This window comes from Palaemon carinicauda, chromosome 33 (genome assembly GCF_036898095.1).
Source record: "Palaemon carinicauda isolate YSFRI2023 chromosome 33, ASM3689809v2, whole genome shotgun sequence".
Taxonomy (NCBI): Eukaryota; Metazoa; Arthropoda; class Malacostraca; order Decapoda; family Palaemonidae; genus Palaemon; species Palaemon carinicauda.
The window spans coordinates 72,404,274-72,424,324 of record NC_090757.1 but is presented as its reverse complement, the minus strand read 5'-3'; the positions used below and the strand labels follow the sequence as shown (position 1 = coordinate 72,424,324).

At 39.6% G+C, this 20,051-nt stretch overlaps 1 protein-coding gene across 1 annotated transcript in view; it reads left to right on the top strand.

Annotated features, from left to right (window-relative positions):
• Positions 1-20,051, top strand: part of LOC137625984 (pre-mRNA 3'-end-processing factor FIP1-like) — a 43,575-nt gene that overhangs the window by 21,520 nt on the left and 2,004 nt on the right. The window contains exons 5-6 of the mRNA XM_068357066.1: positions 7,380-7,477; positions 7,998-8,258. Coding sequence (XP_068213167.1) covers positions 7,380-7,477; positions 7,998-8,258 — 359 coding nt within the window. The remainder of the gene's footprint in view (positions 1-7,379; positions 7,478-7,997; positions 8,259-20,051) is intronic.

The following is a 20,051-nucleotide window of genomic DNA, read 5'->3' as shown; positions in this document are numbered from 1 at the left end:
TGTCCACTCCAGGCTGGAATCTAGACGTGGTTTTAAGGTTCCTAATGTCATCAAGATTTGAACCGCTCCAATCAGCCTCTTTTAAGGACCTCACATTAAAAACTCTTTTCCTCGTGTGCTTAGCAACAGCTAAAAGAGTAAGTGAGATCCACGCCTTCAGCAGGAACATAGGTTTTACATCTGAAACGGCTACATGTTCCTTGCAGCTCGGTTTTTTGGCTAAAAACGAACTTCGTTCCCGTCCTTGGCCTAAGTCGTTCGAGATCCCAAGCCTGTCCAACTTGGTGGGGAACGAACTAGAGAGAGTACTTTGCCCAGTTAGAGCTCTTAGGTACTATTTAAGAAGGTCAAAGCCATTACGAGGACAATCAGAAGCTTTATGGTGTGCTATCAAGAAGCCTTCTCTACCGATGTCTAAGAACGCAGTTTCTTACTACATCAGGCTTCTGATTAGAGAAGCACATTCTCATCTGAAGGAAGAAGACCTTGCTTTGCTGAAGGTAAGGACACATGAAGTGAGAGCTGTTGCTACTTCAGTGGCCTTCAAACAGAACCGTTCTCTGCAGAGTGTTATGTATGCAACCTATTGGAGAAGCAAGTCAGTGTTCGCATCATTCTATCTCAAAGATGTCCAGTCTCTTTACGAGAACTGCTACACCCTGGGACCATTCGTAGCAGCGAGTGCAGTAGTAGGTGAGGGCTCAGCCACTACATTCCCATAATCCCATAACCTTTTTAACCTTTCTCTTGAATACTTTTTATTGTTGTTCTTTTGGTTGTACGGTAGGCTAAGAAGCCTTCCGCATCCTGGTTGATTTGGCGGGTGGTCAAATTCTTTCTTGAGAAGCGCCTAGGTTAGAGGTTGTGATGAGGTCCTTTAGTATGGGTTGCAGCCCTTTATACTTCAGCACCTAGGAGTCGTTCAGCATCCTAAGAGGACCGCTAGGCTCAGTAAGGAAGACGTACTTAAAAAAGGCAGAGTAATAGTTCAAGTCGACTTCCTTACCAGGTACTTATTTATTTTATGTTTGTTATTTTGAATAACTGATAAAATGAAATATGGGATACTTAGCTTCTTTGTTAACATGTATGCTGGTCTCCACCCACCACCCTGGGTGTGAATCAGCTACATGATCATCGGGTAAGATTAATATTGAAAAATGTTATTTTCATTAGTAAAATAAATTTTTGAATATACTTACCCGATGATCATGAATTAAAGAACCCGCCCTTCCTCCCCATAGAGAACCAGTGGACCGAGGAGAAAATTGAGTTCTTGTTGACAAGAAGTACTTGAGTACCTACTCACAGATGGCGCTGTTGTGTACACCCCCACCTGGATAGCGATCGCTGGCGTATCCCGACCGTAGATTTCTGTCGGGCAACGGAGTTGACAGCTACATGATCATCGGGTAAGTATATTCAAAAATTTATTTTACTAATGAAAATAACATTTTTCAAGAAGTGACAACATTAAAATGAATATCTCCTATATAAATATAAAAACTTTGAACAAGAGGAAGAGAAACAAGACAGAACAGTGTTCCCAAATGTACCCTCTAGCTAGAGAACTCTAACCCAAGACAGTGGAAGACCATGGTACAGAGGCTATGGCTCTACCCAAGACTAGAGAACAATGGTTTGATTTTGGAGTGTCGTTCTAGAAGTAACTTTAATTAAAAATCTTATAAATGTGAGTGCCAGGCCCCTATTGTTAGATATAGCCATAGAATTTAGTATATTGAAACCATGTTTTAAGATTTGTTCTAAATTTAAAACAGAAGCGATAAAAAGTGAGATACTTTGTGGAAAATATACTACATATACTCGTGTAACAGCCAATCTCGTGTACTGTATTGTGGGACCCCCCTCAAATTTCACCCATAAAATATGATTTTATCATATATCTATCTCGTGTATCATGCGAGTTACTTTTTAAGAAACTAAATTACAACATTCTAACATTTTTACTCTATTTCTGTATTCCATTTTCTACTTCAATGGGTTAGAAAATTAAAAGACTAAGTTAAAAGTATTGTTAGTAATATCATAATCATCGTGTAAACACATACATCCACAATAGCAACCAAACAAAAAAAACAGTTGTTTTGTTATGAACACTCAAATCAGATAGCAGCTGTTTTGTTTACATATCGACATTATACGATAGTAAAAGTAGATAAGACTGACATTTTTACATTATACCCTTATTCACAATGGAGGAAAGACTAAGAAAATGTACTGCCTAATATAAACTAACAAGCTGTAAATGAAGGTAAGAAAAAAAAACAATATTCATAGCCGCTATTCTGTTTGGAATCGGTGAAAGCTGTGTCCGAAACTGGAAGAAACAAAAGGGAAATTTATTGGGAAGCCATGAATTTGCAAATAGCGTAATTAAATGTAGATGCCGAATTTCGTAGATAAAGTTACAAAGAGTCTGAAAACTGAGAATATAGTTTTGTTATAACACAATATAAATGATTTGCTAAGATTTTTAATCAAGCAACAAGGCGCCAAAAAAACTTATAAACTATTGTATATCGGCAACATGAATGAAACTCTTGTTAACTTCTATATGCGATTTAACTCAACAGTAAATAGAATATGAGAGAAGTATTTCAAATGAAATTATTGAAATTAGTATGCTATTTTGGAAATGAGAGATCAAGTGATGATAGTTTCTTTTAAGAAATAGGAAATATGCTTATTTGATATCTCGTGTATGATGCGACCCCCTTGAATTTAGCTTCAAAATTAGTGTTCAAAACTTGCATGTTATGCGAGTATATACAGTACAGTATGTGTAGCAAGTTTCAAATATTATTTGGTGTAATATTGAACACAAGCAGTATTGATTATTTGGATGTCCACTTTTAATCCATCAAAAGAATAATAGGAGCCATTTGCATTGAAATTTGATGCTGTGAAAGATATGTTACAATAAAGCATATACTGTACTCAGGAGCTTGAATTTGCATGGCTCTATTGTAGCAAGATGGGTCAAACATATAATTACAAAAGCATGGAAACATGCAAATAGTTAAACCAGGATATGATCCTAGTAACTCAAACAATTGGACTAATTTCACTGACCAGTTGTTTTTAAAATACTGGAAAAATAGTAAATATTAGACTGAATTGGTATTAACGCTGTAGTAACATTTTACCCTCTTTGTAATTTGGGTCACAAGCAGAATGATCCACCTTTTACTCTTTCACAATTGGAAAATTATATATGTAGAGGTTTTGAACTAAAGGAAATTACAGCAGCCATATTTTTTTTTTTTACTTTCAGTAGGCATGCAATAATACTTGGAGGTATTCAGTGCTAAAATCCTTACATCATAATGGTTTTCAAGGATGCCTTTTTTTATTCATAGGAAATTTTATTGTTGGAATAATATTCCAAATTTGTTTCGACAATATTTTTTCAGAATCTTTCAACATAGATTGTGGTGTACCGCAGGGTAGTATTTCAAGTTGGACTCCTTTTGCATCGACATTTAATGATATAGTTGCTCAAATGCTACAAGAATCCTTTATGTGGATGACTAAATAATATGCTCCATCCATATACCAAGGCACTTCCCCCAATTTTCGGGGGTAGCCGACATCAACAAAAGAAACAAAACAAAAAAGGGGACCTCTACTCTCTACGTTCCTCCAGCCTAACAAGGGACTCAACCGAGTTCAGCTGGTACTGCTAGGGTGCCACAGCCCACCCTCCCACATTATCCACCACAGATGAAGCTTCATAATGCTGAATCCCCTACTGCTGCTACCTCCGCGGTCATCGGAGGCAGCAGCAGGGCCTACCGGAACTGCGTCACAATCGCTCGCCATTCATTCCTATTTCTAGCACGCTCTCTTGCCTCTCTCACATCTATCCTCCTATCACCCAGAGCTTTCTTCACTCCATCCATCCACCCACCCAAACCTTGGCCTTCCTCTTGTACTTCTCCCATCAACTCTTGCATTCATCACCTTCTTTAGCAGACAGCCATTTTCCATTCTCTCAACATGTCCAAACCACCTCAACACATTCATATCCACTCTAGCTGCTAACTCATTTCTTACACCCGTTCTCACTCTCACCACTTCGTTCCTAACCCTATCTACCCGAGATACACCAGCCATACTCCTTAGACACTTCATCTCAAACGCATTCAATTTCTGTCTCTCCGTCACTTTCACTCCCCACAACTCCGATCCATACATCACAGTTGGTACAATCACTTTCTCATATAGAACTCTTTTTACATTCATGCCCAACCCTCTATTTTTTACTACTCTCTTAACTGCCCCCAACACTTTGCAACCTTCATTCACTCTCTGACGTACATCTGCTTCCACTCCACCATTTGCTGCAACAACAGACCCCAAGTACTTAAACTGATCCACTTCCTCAAGTAACTCTCCATTCAACATGACATTCAACCTTGCACCACCTTCCCTTCTCGTACATCTCATAACCTTACTCTTACCCACATTAACTCTCAACTTCCTTCTCTCACACACACTTCCAAATTCTGTCACTAATCGGCCAAGCTTCTCTTCTGTGTCTGCAACCAGTACAGTATCATCCGCAAACAACAACTGATTTACCTCCCATTCATGGTCATTCTCGTCTACTAGTTTTAATCCTCGTCCAAGCACTCGAGCATTCACCTCTCTCACCACTCCATCAACATACAAGTTAAACAACCACGGTCACATCACACATCCCTGTCTCAGCCCCACTCTCACCGGAAATCAATCACTCACTTCATTTCCTATCCTAACACATGCTTTACTACCTTTGTAGAAACTTTTCACTGCTTGCAACAACTTTCCACCAACTCCATATAACCTCATCACATTCCACATTGCTTCCCTATCAACTCTATCATACGCTTTCTCCAGATCCATAAACGCAACGTACACCTCCTTACCTTTTGCTAAATATTTCTCGCATATCTGCCTTACTGTAAAAATCTGATTCATACAACCCCTATCTCTTCTAAAACCACCCTGTATTTCTTAGATTGCATTCTCTGTTTTATCCTTGATCCTATTAATCATTACTCTACCATACACTTTTCCAACTACGCTTAACAAACTAATACCTCTTGAATTACAAATATGCTATCCTTCAAATAATTTTTCTCACTTGCAAAGAATTCTTGAAAGTGCCCATTGAAAAATAAAAGTTTGGACTGCATCTGTTTGGTTACAAAAATAGCAGATGGAAACAAAACCAACACACAAATCTTACTTTGAGTAGCATTCAAATTCGATTCCAGACTAATATTTTGTATCCGCTTCAGTTAGAAAGAACATAATTTTATATCAAATCTAAATGTAATAATGCTCTCAATCTAATGATGAAATTATTTCTTACAATGTGGGGTCAGAAGAATGTCTTGACATGTTGGATTTTGAGTTTCTGTTCTCAATATTTTGATGTTTTTAGGAAGCCTAGGTTTATGAAATAAAATTTGAATTTTTATTCATAGCAGTTTCTCATCTAATTTATTTGTTTATCACATTGGTTATTCCTTCCCAGATGTATTCAAGTCAAATCTGTAAGAGTCTAGCTTGACTCATTTGGCTAGACAGTCTACCCCTAATAATACACAAAAAGAGAGAATAGTAATATGAACCGGAATATTAGGTTAGGTAGGCTACCATTTGATGAACAGGAAGTACTGTATTACCTTTAATTCTCATGTGTTAAGTAAATATAATACTATTTGATCAGGAGGATCCCCATACTCATCAAATCCATCCTGTAATCAAACACACTTTACCTCAACTAGGAAAGTGGATCATATGCTTGTCGAACTAGAGACTTTTAAGTAGGAGTCTTATTACAGACTACACAAAATCTTATTTCAGATGACACACCTTGCATATCAAGTTAAAAACTTGACATAACCACACTGCCATGAATATTCTCCATAAATGGTTTGAAAAATCTCAACAAGAATAGCACCACCAAACTATTGATAAAATAAGTATGAGGAACTTATGATGGTACCCTCTAGTAGCCATCAAGTGTAATACTGAACAAGATTCTTGAAGTATGCATTAGTTTTAAAGAGTGCTAGTCTTACAACCCCCCTACTAATCCTCTAATTCTTTAGTTTGTCAACCAAGGTGAACTTGCAAAAATGTATTTTGCAATGAATGTTTGATAAGACTTTGAAGATGAACAAGTTTAATGCTTTATCTCCCAATCTGTTATAAACAAAATGGAGACTGATGACAGTTGAGAAGCCAAAAAATTGTTGGAACTATTGAATTATAGATTTACAACTGTACTAGAAATTTTAACAGAGAATTTGATTTATCAAGATATACAAAGTTCGAGAAAGATATCAAAGGAAGAGGGAAAGATTTGTGTTGCCATACATTAGGTAATGCTTTAGTCCAATCAAATCTAGGTTGGAGACAGAATAAAAAATGTGAATAAACTTGAAAGATGTTCTATACCATAAATAGAATACCCTGTACATGATCTGGGGAAAAAGTTAAAAAGTTATGCAGTGATGTGAGGAACAATGTCAAACAAGTTATTCGTCATCACAGATCTTGAAATGTTTAGATTATGGGAAATTGGGGAACACATATTCATAAAGTAATCTTTTAATAGACTTTACATCTGAGATTATTCAGTACTGCACAGAATAGTACACAGTATGTCGGTAGGTAAACCAACAAGAAAAAAAAAATTTCCTCATTTGGTACTTTAGTAGGATATGTATTTGTGGTAGTGAAAAATTAGGAAAACACAACTCTTTTATTATTCTTAATGAAAAGAATACATCCTTTTCAAAAGAAGGAAAGATATTCTTTTCTAAACTTTCCAGAAGCAAGCTTTAGGAGGATGTGATATAGGAAAATATACTTTTGAGGCACATGAAAATCAGATATGGTTTTCACTCAACTTTATCCCATTTCAAGACTGCTGTATCCATCAAAAGAAAATTACCAAATGGGATTAAACCACTACAATGCATAAGAGAGTGTAGGAAGACAACATTAGCACAACATCAAGAAAAAGATCCAAAAGCACACGTCTAACCCGGAAGAGGGAAAAACTTACTGAAATGTTTTTGTGATGATCATGCTGTAAATATAATGCAGGCGTGCATATTATTATATGCTAGCGTAAGATGAGCTATTTTAGGTGTTATATTGATTTTTATTTCCGAATATGCATGATTTTGAAATTTAATGCTTCTACTTCTGGTGGTTATTTATTGAAAATCATTATTATATAAAAATTACAGTCATTTGAAATGAAAAGCCACAATTATAATGAAATAGATTTGCCAAATATTTTGAGGTTTCATATTCATCCAATTTCTTCCTAACTCATTTTTTTATTGCAGGTAATGACAGCAGATAGGAGAGAGTACTCAAACAAAGTGATGAATGGTCCACCACCACCGGTACAAACTTCATTCATGCCAGGGTACAACGATATGGAGTAAGTTTTTCCTTTTGCATGTTTTAAAAGTTTACAGTATTTCGTGTTTTGAAAGTTAATTTTTTCAAGTTTGTCGTATATGATGTTATCACTAAGGATTATACGTAAAAAATAATTTGTTCCTTTACCCTTTCTAAATTTAAAGGCAAGTTTTGCAACGTGTTAGTAATTTGTGGGAAATATTTTATCATCATTCATCTTGGGGGTTACTACTTTGTGTACCTTAGTGTGCTGTACTGTAAACCATTGTAATGTTCTTTGGTACATCCCTGTTACCTACAATTGTACTAATTTTGGTCTTTCATTTCCATTCTTTCATGTTTATATTTGCTTTCCTAGTTAGTAGCTATTCTATCTTGTTCCATATTTCAACTTTAAAGAACAACTACTCTATGGCAGACGTGTTAGAAATATAATTGATAACAATTGTTTATGGTAGACATTTTCTCTTAAATGAACTGGCTGCAGATATTTATTTTGAATGTTAAATCATAACTTATACTCTTGAACTTTGTTGCAGATTTGGTGGCAATCCATATGGTGATACTTACTACCCACCTCCTGAAGCTCCGCCATATTATGGAGGCCCTCCGCCATTTCCCTCCATCCACTGGGGAGGAAATGATGCATCTATTTCAAATCAAAGTAGTTGGGAAGGTGGTGGTGGTGGTGGTGGTCATAATGTTACTCCAGTGTCAAGTAGCACTAATTACTTTGATGAGAGTTCTAATATGAGTGCACCACCACCTGTACAAGAGCAAGAAGAAGAAAGACATTCTCGGTATGTAGTGTTAACTATTCAAGTTCCTTTACTTTTTTCAATCTCCCCTGATGTTCAGATTGCTTTGTCCCTGAAGCTGACTCAATATCAACATTACCCCCCAAAATTAGAAAAAAAAATTCCCCATATTCTTCCCTTTAAGAGGTGTTGGTGGCTAATGTCAAACAAAACGAGTCTCTTCTGTTGCATGATACTCAATAGACTTTGCATGATAATCAAGATAAGTACCTAAGTACCCAAGAACTGAAGTAGTGGTTATTTGGAGTCTCCACAGCAATGTTTTGAGTGTTTCCCTTGTGGTTTGTAATTTATTTAACTTAATTGGGGACGTCCTTTTGTGGAATTGTTATGTATATTGGTGAGAGTAGTTCACTCATTTGTGAAGGTTTTTTTTGTTTTATTTTGTGGAAGATTGTTACGTACATTTTTGAAGTTCGTTCAGTTAATAGCTGGCCACTGTGAGTAGCCATATAAATATTTCACATTTTCACTTATTTTGATTTGCATTTAGTTCAGAATTCAGAGAAGACTGAATAAATATTCTTTTTATGCACCCATCGCTATTTTCTGTCCCAGTCGGTTATATGACTCAGAGCATCGGACGCCAGTGACCAAGATAGTGTCCAGAGATTAAGTTGGGAGGTACTTAGCTTTCATAATTAACCACTTGTTAGTTGTGGTAATGGAGTGATTATTTTATGGTTTCGGTTGTACATGTATAGGAAGAGAATTTTCTAAAAAGTAGCATTTCAGTTGCATTTTGTTTTGAATGATAGTGAGCCTGGTTCATTATAGGCTTGAGACATGATAGTGGTGTACAGTACTGTATTTTCATAAGGGTAAAGAACAGGTACGGTATTGCTAACTAGACAAAAGAGAATGTTTAGTACAGGAGAATGAATTTTATGTTCTTTGTGGTAGTATATACATTATACATATACCAAGGCACTTCCCCCAATTTTGGGGGGTAGCCAACATCAAACAAATGTGGTTGTATATAGAGGAAAAATTTAGTCTTGACCAAATGTAGAATTTACTTTATCCATGCAGTAAAAGCTTAAGATACAGGAGTTGGGGAACAATTTGTGTGTTATAGTGTAATATGTCTTGAGTGAAATGGTATTCATTGAATTTTTTTTTTAGAATAGTCAAATTGTAGGTAAAGTAGTCTGAGAGTAATTCTGTCTGCTTAGTTACTGACTTGGTAGCATCTAGACAACTTAATCTAACATCAAATTTGAATTGGAAATTTTTAAATGTAAAAGAAACTGGCTTTTAGTTAAGGGTAGAATCCAGAGAAATTAGACTAGAGGGTGAAGGTAGGGATGCTATGCCAGACCTTAGATAGACCCAGTCTTTAACCCTTTTACCCCCAAAGGACGTACTGGTACGTTTCACAAAACACATCCCTTTACCCCCATGGACGTACCTGCAAAAAAATGCTTTTTCAATATTAAACTTACCCGATAATCATGTAGCTGTCAACTCCGTTGCCCGACAGAATTCTATGGAGGGATACGCCAGCTATCACAATACTAGAAGGGGGTGTATTTACCAGCGCCACCTGTGGCCAGGTACTCAAGTACTTCTTGTTGACACCTCCTCAATTATTCCTCTGTCGTGCTTCCGGCAAGACGTTCTGGGATACGCTTATGTTCTTGGAGTATTTTCACGACTTTGGTGAAGTATTTCTCTTTGATTTCAGCTGTCGCTTTACTGGAAAACTTCTATTTTAGCTTAGTTAGCTTTTGGAATTAATTTGATTAATTTTGGTGACGAGAGAGTATGAACTCTCGTTCACCTTTCAATGGCCGACCCTTCCCTTAGACGGAAGTGTTGGTGTCTAAGAGAGTATAGACTCTCTTTCTTAATTTTGCTTAACAAAGTTATAGATTTATTTTATATCTCTCCGCCTCTTATAGGCCTCTTCGATTAACTTCCTTTTATTATAAATTCATTAAAATTAATTTTTATATTTGTTTATATTCGACCTTCCTAATAGTAGGCGGTCTTTTACCGAAGTTAATAAACTTTGAGCCCGTCATTTCGGTTTTACCTGTTAACATATTATGCTTTTTCTGCCACAGAGTTTGAAAGATTTTCTTTGACAGTCTCGTACTGTTTTCAAAGCTGAACTAACGTTTTGTTTTGTCTCTGCAGTTGTTGACGTTCAGAACGTTCAACTTGCACTCTATCGTTACGATAGAGAAAGAATGTTCACGGTTTCACGTTGCAGTAAGAGTAACCGTGTCTAGCGTTTTGTTCATTCTTTCTTAACTTAATGGTTTTGATCCTAATAAAGGAACTTTTCAGTTTTTTTTTTTTTCCTTTAACAATAATATGTTTTAACGATATATATGATTGGGCTCTTCTCTCAGGTTCTAAGTCAAGAGAGAGAGAGAGAGAGAGAGAGAGAGATAGAGACGGAGGGAGAAAGAGGATAAACGTTTCATTCAAGCCTGCCAGGCGTACGAGTAACGTCATTATCGATTTTTGGCTCTTCTCCCTAGTCTCTTTAGGGGAAGAAACTAAACGTTTCTAGAGTGATCTAGTGTTTAGTCTCTTTCCAACCACTGATTTATCTTTCATTAGATTTTTCTGTTACATTGTAATTCTGTTTTAGCAATTACTAACTTTGAGAAAGGATAGAATTGCGTATTTCAGGTACAAACCACTTAAAGTTTCGAGTTCAGTGAAATAAGTGCAAACAGAAATCAAAGTGATAAGTGATTAGTGCGTGAGGGTACTTTTGTGCGCGCCAGTTGTCCTCCCAGTCCGGGACCTCTTGCAAGCTCCCAAGCCCAGGGGAGAAGCAATGTCGAAGGGCATAAGGGTTCAGCAGGCCTTGATCGGCGCACAGAAGTATTCTCGGTGGTTGTGGGCGTGTCTTACCGAGACCGTCACTCCCACCCGCAGACGATTGAGCCCTTATTTTGCTCGTCTGCAGAAGAGATTAGGGGAGAAAATAAAGGCAGAGTAACGCTGGTCTCAGGTCTCAAGACTTCTTAAACGTTAAGTCCAGACCTATGCCAGACGTACGAAGTTAAAGTTCACAACCCGAATGCAGTGATTACACTCCGACTAAGAGGAGTAAGGTTCTGCCACAACAGATCTCTGCTGTTAAGGCTTTACCTCAGCAGACCTTAGTGTCTGCCGACCCAAAGTTAACTCTACTGCTGTCCATACAGTCACAACTTTCGGTCTTGATGCGTGAGTGTCGGGCTGAGAGTGTTGCACCGCCTGCACTCCCTCCACCTGTTCTCGCTGCACCTGTGCTCGCCCAGCCTGCACCTGCTCCGCCTGGTCGCAGCACCATCTGCCAGGCGTACGATGTTGTGAACTCTACTACAGTCCATGCAAGCACAGCTTTCGGACTTGATGCGTGAGTGTCGTGCTGAGAGTGTTGCACCTCCTGCACCTGTGGTGCACCAACCTCCTGCACCCGTACAGCCTGTGCTGCACCCGCCTGCACCGGTGGTGCACCAACCTCCTGCACCCGTTCAGCCTGTGCTGCACCCGCCTGCACCGGTGGTGCACCAACCTCCTGCACCCGTTCAGCCTATGCTGCACCCGCCTGCACCGGTGGTGCACCAACCTCCTGCACCCGTTCAGCCTGTGCTGCACCCGCCTGCACTCGCTGCACCCAGTCGCAGCTCCTTCTGCCAGGCGTACGATGTTGAACCACTTTCGGAGTTTGCTGTTCACAGTGTTGTTCAGCCTCAGCCTTCTTTAAGGCAACCCTTGCTTTGGGATCAGGAGAGTTACACTCTTCCTCCTCCTCCCCTTGCTGCTCCTCCAGTGGTGCAACTCTCGGTTGGGGTACAACAACCTCTCCCCTCCGTGAGTCTGTCTGCTCAACCAGCGCTGCACCGAGTTCAACCCTCATCTAGGCAAGCTCATCTACACCATGCACTTGCGCCTCAGGAGCCTCAGCTTGCTAGAACTTTACCTTGTTCTGCGCAGCCTCAACCTTCTCATGCTCCACTCATCTCTCAGGAACAGGAACGGACTACTCCGCCTCCGTCCTCCGCTGAGCTGGTACAATCCTTGGGTGCAACTCTTGCTAGGAGTCAACCTCCTTCACCCTTGCACCTGCCTTCTGCTCCGTCTGTTGTTCAGCCTATGCAGTCTGAACCTCAGGTTTTCCCTCAAGTTGAGGAAACCTCTGTTGTTGTTCCAGCTCGTTCTGACTCTGCTGTTCAGCTTACCATGGTTTAAACCCCATGCAAGCATGCATTAAGCACTCTAGCACTGGTCATGGAATTTCTGAGAAATGTTAAACGCCATGCACACGCTCTGCTTTCCTTTCAGCAGGCTCTGCTTACAGCAGGCTCTACTGCATACAACATGCTCTGCATACAGCATGCTCTGCATTCAGCATGCTCTGCATACAGCATACTCTGCATACATCATGCTCTGCATACCTTACCGCATGCTTCTCAACCCTGTTTCCGAAGAGATGAGGTCTACTCTAACGTGGTGGAAGAACAGCATTCTTCTCAAGGAAGGTCTACCATTGGCTGTTCAGTCCTCCGACCACCGTCTCTTCTCGGACGCATCGGACACGGGCTGGGGTGCGACACTGGACGGACAGGAATGCTCGGGAACATGGAATCAGGAGCAAAGGACACTTCACATCTATTGCAAGGAGTTGTTGGCAGTTCATTTGGCCTTGATAAACTTCAAGTCCCTCCAGCTTAACAAGGTGGTGGAGGTGAACTCCGACTACACCACAGCCTTGGCTTACATCTCTAAGCAGGGAGGGACTCATTCGAGGAAGTTGTTCGAGATCGCAAGGGACCTCCTCATTTGGTCAAAAGATCGAAAGCTCACGCTGGTAACGAGGCTCATTCAGGGCGATATGAATGTCATGGCAGATCGCCTCAGCCGGAAGGGTCAGGTCTTCCCCACAGAGTGGACCCTTCACAAGAATGTTTGCAGCAGACTTTGGGCCCTGTGGGATCAGCCAACCATAGATCTATTCGCTACCTCGATGACCAAGAGGCTCCTCTTGTATTGTTCTCCGATTCCAGACCCAGCAGCAGTTCGCGTGGATGCCTTTCTGCTGGATTGGTCCCATCTCAACCTGTATGCATTCCCGCCGTTCAAGATTGTCAACAGGGTACTTCAGAAGTTCGCCTCTCACAAAGGGACACGGCTGACGTTGGTTGCTCCCCTCTGGCCCGCGAGAGAATGTTTCACTGAGGTACTGCAATGGCTGGTCGACGTTCCCAGGACTCTTCCTCCTAGAGTGGACCTTCTGCGTCAACCTCACGTAAAGAAGGTACTCCCAACCTCCACGCTCTTCGTCTGACTGCCTTCAGACTATCGAAAGACTCTCAAGAGCTAGAGGCTTTTCGAAGGAGGCAGCCAGAGCGATTGCCAGAGCAAGGACGACATCCACTCTCAGAGTCTATCAGTCTTTATGGGAAGTCTTCCGAAGCTGGTGCAAGGCCAATGCAGTTTTTCCTCAACCAGTACCAATGTAACCCAGATTGCTGACTTCCTGTTACATCTAAGGAACGTAAGCTCCCTATCAGCTCCTACGATCAAGGGTTACAGAAGTTTGTTGGCAGCGGTTTTCCGCCACAGAGGCTTGGATCTTTCCTCCAACAAAGATCTACAGGACCTCCTTAGGTCTTTTGAGACCTCAAAGGAACGTCGGTTGTCCACTCCAGGCTGGAATCTAGACGTGGTCCTAAGGTTCCCTATGTCATCAGGATTTGAACCGCTCCAATCAGCCTCTTTTAAGGACCTCACATTAAAAAACTCTTTTCCTCGTGTGCTTAGCAACAGGTAAAAGAGTAAGTGAGATCCACGCCTTCAGCAGGAACATAGGTTTCACATCTGAAACGGCTACATGTTCCTTACAGCTCGGTTTTTTGGCTAAAAACGAGCTTCCTTCCCGTCCTTGGCCTAAGTCGTTCGAGATCCCAAGCCTGTCCAACATGGTGGGGAACGAACTGGAGAGAGTACTTTGCCCAGTTAGAGCTCTTAAGTACTATCTAAAGGTCAAAACCATTACGAGGACAATCAGAAGCCTTATGGTGTGCTATCAAGAAGCCTTCTCTACCAATGTCTAAGAACTCAGTTTCTTACTACATCAGGCTTCTGATTAGAGAAGCAAATTCTCATCTGAAGGAAGAAGACCTTGCTTTGCTGAAGGTAAGGACACATGAAGTGAGAGCTGTGGCTACTTCAGTGGCCTTCAAACAGAACCGTTCTCTGCAGAGTGTTATGGATGCAACCTATTGGAGAAACAAGTCAGTGTTCGCATCATTCTATCTCAAAGATGTCCAGTCTCTTTACGAGTACTGCTACACCCTGGGTCTATTCGTAGCAACGAATGCAGTAGTAGGCGAGGGCTCAGCCACTACATTCCCATAATCCCATAACTTTTTAACCTTTCTCTTGAATACTTTTTATGGGTTGTACGGTCGGCTAAGAAGCCTTCCACATCCTTGTTGATTTGGCGGGTGGTCAATTCTTTCTTGAGAAGCGCCAAGGTTAAAGGTTGTGATGAGGTCCTTTAGTATGGGTTGCAGCCCTGTATACTTTAGCACCTTTGAGTTGATTCAGCCTCCCAAGGGGAACGCTGCGCTCAGTAAGGAAGACGATCTTATTAAAGGCAGAGTAACGGTTCAAGTCGACTTCCTTACCAGGTACTTATTATTTCATTGTTATTGTGGATAACTGATTATATGAAATATGGGATACTTAGCTATCCTTTAATCTTGTACACTGGTTTTCACCCACCCCCCTGGGTGTGAATCAGCTACATGATTATCGGGTAAGTTTAATATTGAAAAATGTTATTTTTATTAATAAAATAAATTTTTGAATATACTTACCCGATAATCATGATTTAATCGACCCTCCCTTCCTCCCCATAGAGAACCAGTGGACCGAGGAATAATTGAGGAGGTGTCAACAAGAAGTACTTGAGTACCTGGCCACAGGTGGCGCTGGTAAATACACCCCCTTCTAGTATTGTGATAGCTGGCGTATCCCTCCATAGAATTCTGTCGGGCAACGGAGTTGACAGCTACATGATTATCGGGTAAGTATATTCAAAAATTTATTTTATTAATAAAAATAACATATTTACGATTTTTATTTTTTTTTTTTTGATAATTTTTTGAGAAAATTCAGGCATTTTCCAAGAGAATGAGACCAACCTGACCTCTCTATGACAAAAATTAAGGCTGTTAGAGCAATTTGAAAAATATATACTGCAAAATGTGCTTGAATAAAAAATAACTCTTGGGGGTTAAGGGTTGGAAATATCCAAATAGCCTGGGGGTAAAAGGGTTAATGAATTTGCTTGATTAGATAATGAGCTTCTTAATATTTTCTTGGGTGGTTTAGTTTAGTTTTTACAAATCAGTAGTTAGTTCAGTGGTAATTCAACTGAAAGAAATTCAATCCCTGCCTCAGTTTTGAATCCTAGCCTAACTTGTCAAGTTTTTACTTGTTTTTATTGCACAGTAAGGGTACTGATTCAAGATCCTTTCTTTCTCTTAAAGCTTGTACTTTTAACTACATTGTTAATCTTATACTGCACAACCATTACTTTTGGTATTCCAGTCAAAATCTAACAGAGCTTTTATGTTTGAATTACAAGGTAGAAGAGAGTTTGTAGCTGTTCTAATATCCATCCACTTGCTGGAGTAGGCACATACAGGAACCACTTATTTCTTATAATGTGGCATATCATTTGGTTCCTATTTATGATGGGTTGCATTTGGATGACAAATGTGCATTTTTCTTTTTGTGTCAACTTAGGTGATAAAACCATATGAACCTCAGGCAAGTAAAGAAATAAACTCCTCCCTTGATTCTCATTTAAAAATAATTTTAAAATACCTCATGTCTCCCTTTCCTTTCGTATGTGCCCATAGCTTCACATCTATGCTACTTACTGAAGCATAGGTATTATATATGCTGTTTTACTAGTACCTATTACAGTTCTTTCATTGGCTGTGGTTTTCAATTTTTTAACTATGGAGGCTTTAGTTTTAGCCTTACAGTCTAGTACAAACTTAACATTCATATGCTATGAATGAATACCTTTTCCTTATAGTCAGGTTCACTGTAATTTTTCCAAATTTTTGTGGAGTATCAAAACTATACTATATGGCCACCACCATGGATTTTTTAAAATGACTACTGTAAAGAAAAGTTTTTGTCAATATCTCAGCTTTCAAATAATCTAAACCTGTGATTTGAGAGCTAACCCAACTTTGTCAAGGCCAAGGAATCAAATGTTATCAAAATTAACAAGCTATGGTTGTTGTGGCCGATATGGTAACGTCCCTGACTGGTGATCGGAGTCCCCCTCAAACTTGTTAGTTCCTTTGGTCGCTGCAACCTCACCATCTTAGTGAGCTAAGGATTGGGGGTGTTTGGGGGAGCCTATATGTCTATCTGCTGAGTCATCAGTAGCCATTGCCTGGCTCTCCTTGGTCCTAGGTTGGGTGTATATATGGTCAGTCTTCAGGGCTTTGTCCTACTTGATAGGGCAATGTTACTGTCCCTTGCCTCTGCCATTTGTGAGTGGACTTTAAACCTTTAGAGCCTCCAAGAAACTTATTTGACTGAAAAATTTTCAGTTTACTGAATGTTTTAAAAGTCAAATTACATAAACATTTTACTAAGTTAGTGTTCATTAAGAGCCAACATACTCCTCAAGGCAAATGGGTTTAATCTTTCAGGCAAGCAAGAAGTCTTTACACATCCTCATTATCATCAGTTTCACACTTGCTATGTCTTTCTTCATCATTATGACAATGCCACACTGGCAAAGATAGGTGCAGGATAAGTTCTTTGTTCTGCAAGAACATCTGGCAAAAGAAAATTCTGTTTTGCATTGGCAGCTCTCCATCTCAATGATGGCCTTTGAAGCTAGAAGATTAACTGTCATGGTTGGTTTCAGCTAGTCATCAGACCCCTTGTGGTAGCCATTCTACAGGATATCTAAGTGAGGATTGTGCAGAGCCATGCTGACCTGTCCCCTCACTCTGGCATGGAAATGCACTCTCGGGACATGTTTCAGAGCTCCAAGGGTAGAAGATACCTTGTCACTTTCTGCCCTATGTTTGCGGAAGAGATGCCATCGCAATTCAGATATGGACTTGATGTAGATGCCTTAGGGGAATAGACTGCACAATCAAAGCTAGTCAGCCGGGCAATATAGTTTGTCACTTCTGCCTGTTGAAAGCATTTGCAGAGAACTTATCTTGATGTAAATAGCTTTTGGGGGAATAGACTGTACAGACATATTTAGTCAGACTGGTCAGTATAATTTTGGTTACTTCTACTTATCAAAAGCATCTGCAGAGAGCTGATTTCATCTCTACAAGAGAATCGTCCAGTGTTGTCAGTACCAGTGAATACATGGAATACTGGCAAAGCCTTTGCTCTTTCTGACTCTAAGGCCTTTCATATTGGCTCCATCTATATAACCACAGAGGCCACGGAAAAGGCTGTGTTCATCATGAAGTCTTGATTTGCTATGAATAAGGCCAGGACATCTGTGTCAGTGGAGAAGAAAACCATATGTGTATCCGATGGGTTTCATCTAGGTGCCACGACAGCCTGGTAGAACAGTGTCTGCTTCTTCATGATTATTGTTATTTTCCTCAAGTTAGCAAGAAGAGATTTTAGCATTTTTCAGAGAATTGGTAATGTTATTCCACTTTGTGGTAGCTCAAGCACAACTGATTACCGCCCAATTTCCATAACTCCCATATTCTCTAAAGTTTTTTAATGCCTTTGCAAAATGTCTTAATAGGTTTGCTGAAGATAATAATCTGTTCCCTAGTTTGCAATGCTGTACAGAAATCCCTTGATTGTGGTCAGGAAGTTCATATGATTGGCCTTGATTTTAGTGCTGCCTTTGACTGTGTTAATCATGAGGCCCTTGTTTTCAAAGTTGAAACAGTTGGGAATGAGTGGGTTGTTTTTTAGCATATTATTGAATTCTTAAGTAATGGATTGCAAAGAGTTGTTGATGGGTACCATAGTTAGTATAGGAAAGTGATATCTAGTGTTCCTCAGGGTAGCGTTCTTGGCCCATTACTTTTCGTACTATATACACGACATGTAGTTTGGGCTACAAAACAAACTTGTTGCATATGCAGATGATGCTACTCTCTTTGCATCAATTCCATCTCCTGAATGTAGATCTGGGGTTGCTGAATCCCTTAATAGAGATCTAGCTAAAATTAATGCATGGGGCAAATTAGGGGGCATTAAAAAACTAAAAGTATGATTGTAAGTAGGTCAAGGACAGTGGCTCCTCCTCATCCAGATCTCAGCATTGATATTTCTTTAATTCTGTATGATTAAAAATTTTAGGTGTGATTCTCAACAGCAGATTTACTTTTGAGAAACTAATTAGGGGTGTCTTCAATAACACAATAAATTGGCTTATTGAGAAAGACTTTTAAGATTTTTGTTGCTTAATCTACAGTATTCTGAAGTGTTTTAATGCTTTCATTTTACCTAGTTAAGACTATTGTTCTCCTGTCTGGTTTTCAGCTGTTGATTTTCCTTTTAATTTGTTGGACAGGAACTAACGGTCTATCAAATGTTTTATTCCTGATCTAGTTATTAATCTCTAGCACCGTCATTCAATTAGTTTATTAAGCATGTTGCATAAGTTTTTTCATAATTCTTATTATCCTTTACATTTAGATCTTCCTGGACAGTTCCATCCTGTTCGTAATACTAGGCTTGCAGTTGATTCTAAGTCAGGCCCTGTCTGCCATGAGGCTCAATACTACACAGTATTCTAGAAGTTTTATTCCATCTGTGACCAAGTTGTGGAATGATCTGCTGACATAAGTCTTTTTTATAGTTTTATGTGAAATATCTGTTTTGATGTTACTGTTTTTGAAATATTTTATTTTAATTGTTCATTATCAGTTTGTCATTGAAGTATTCACTGATATGTTTGACTGTCATTATGGTTGCTAGTTTCTTGGCCATCATTCTATCAACCTCAGCTATCTTCAATCTTTGAGCATCTGGTGTGGTGGCTATCCCATATTCTGCCTGATGATCTTCCTTTGGAGATTCTGCTGTTGCCAGCTGGTTGAGAAGGTGGATAAACTCTTGTTTTATATAGGCATGGCAGAATTTACCATCTAGAGCAAAAGAGCTCTTGGTTTCAGAGTGAAATTGGGGTTCCCAGTGGCATCTTTTTGGTTTATATATACTGCACCTGGTCAGTACAATCAGTCTACCATAAAAGTTCTTGGTCTCCTTCAGGTTTTCTTGATTGCATACAAGAACATCTTGTTCTTTACTGGTGCCCATAGGTTGACATCTTCATTGACATGATCTTCATGCAGCTTTTGACTTGTATCATCTCTATTAAAGATTGTTGGTAGATATTCATCAGAGATGTAGGCAAGAGTGACCATTGTCCAGCTTGTCACCTTTGGCAGTAAATGGGATTCCATGTTTGCACACTGTAGTACAGGTTTTTTGTGGCATGTTCTGCTTCCACTGGTAATGGCTTCTCGCTGTCAGTGAGAAAAATGCTTTGTTTTGCAGGTTTTGTGGTACCGAACATCAATTGAATCTGCATCTCTTGGTGCAATGCATGGATCTTTCAACAGCTTCTTTACTAAGAGATTTCCCACTGCCGACTTCTCACCAAGCTCTTTATCTTGAAGACAGGAGAAACATTGTTCTTTATCTAGTAGACATGTATGGGACATTGTGAATGGTGTTGATGTGCCTGATTTTTTCCATTTCAATGCTTCCTCCTTCCTATCTGCGTTT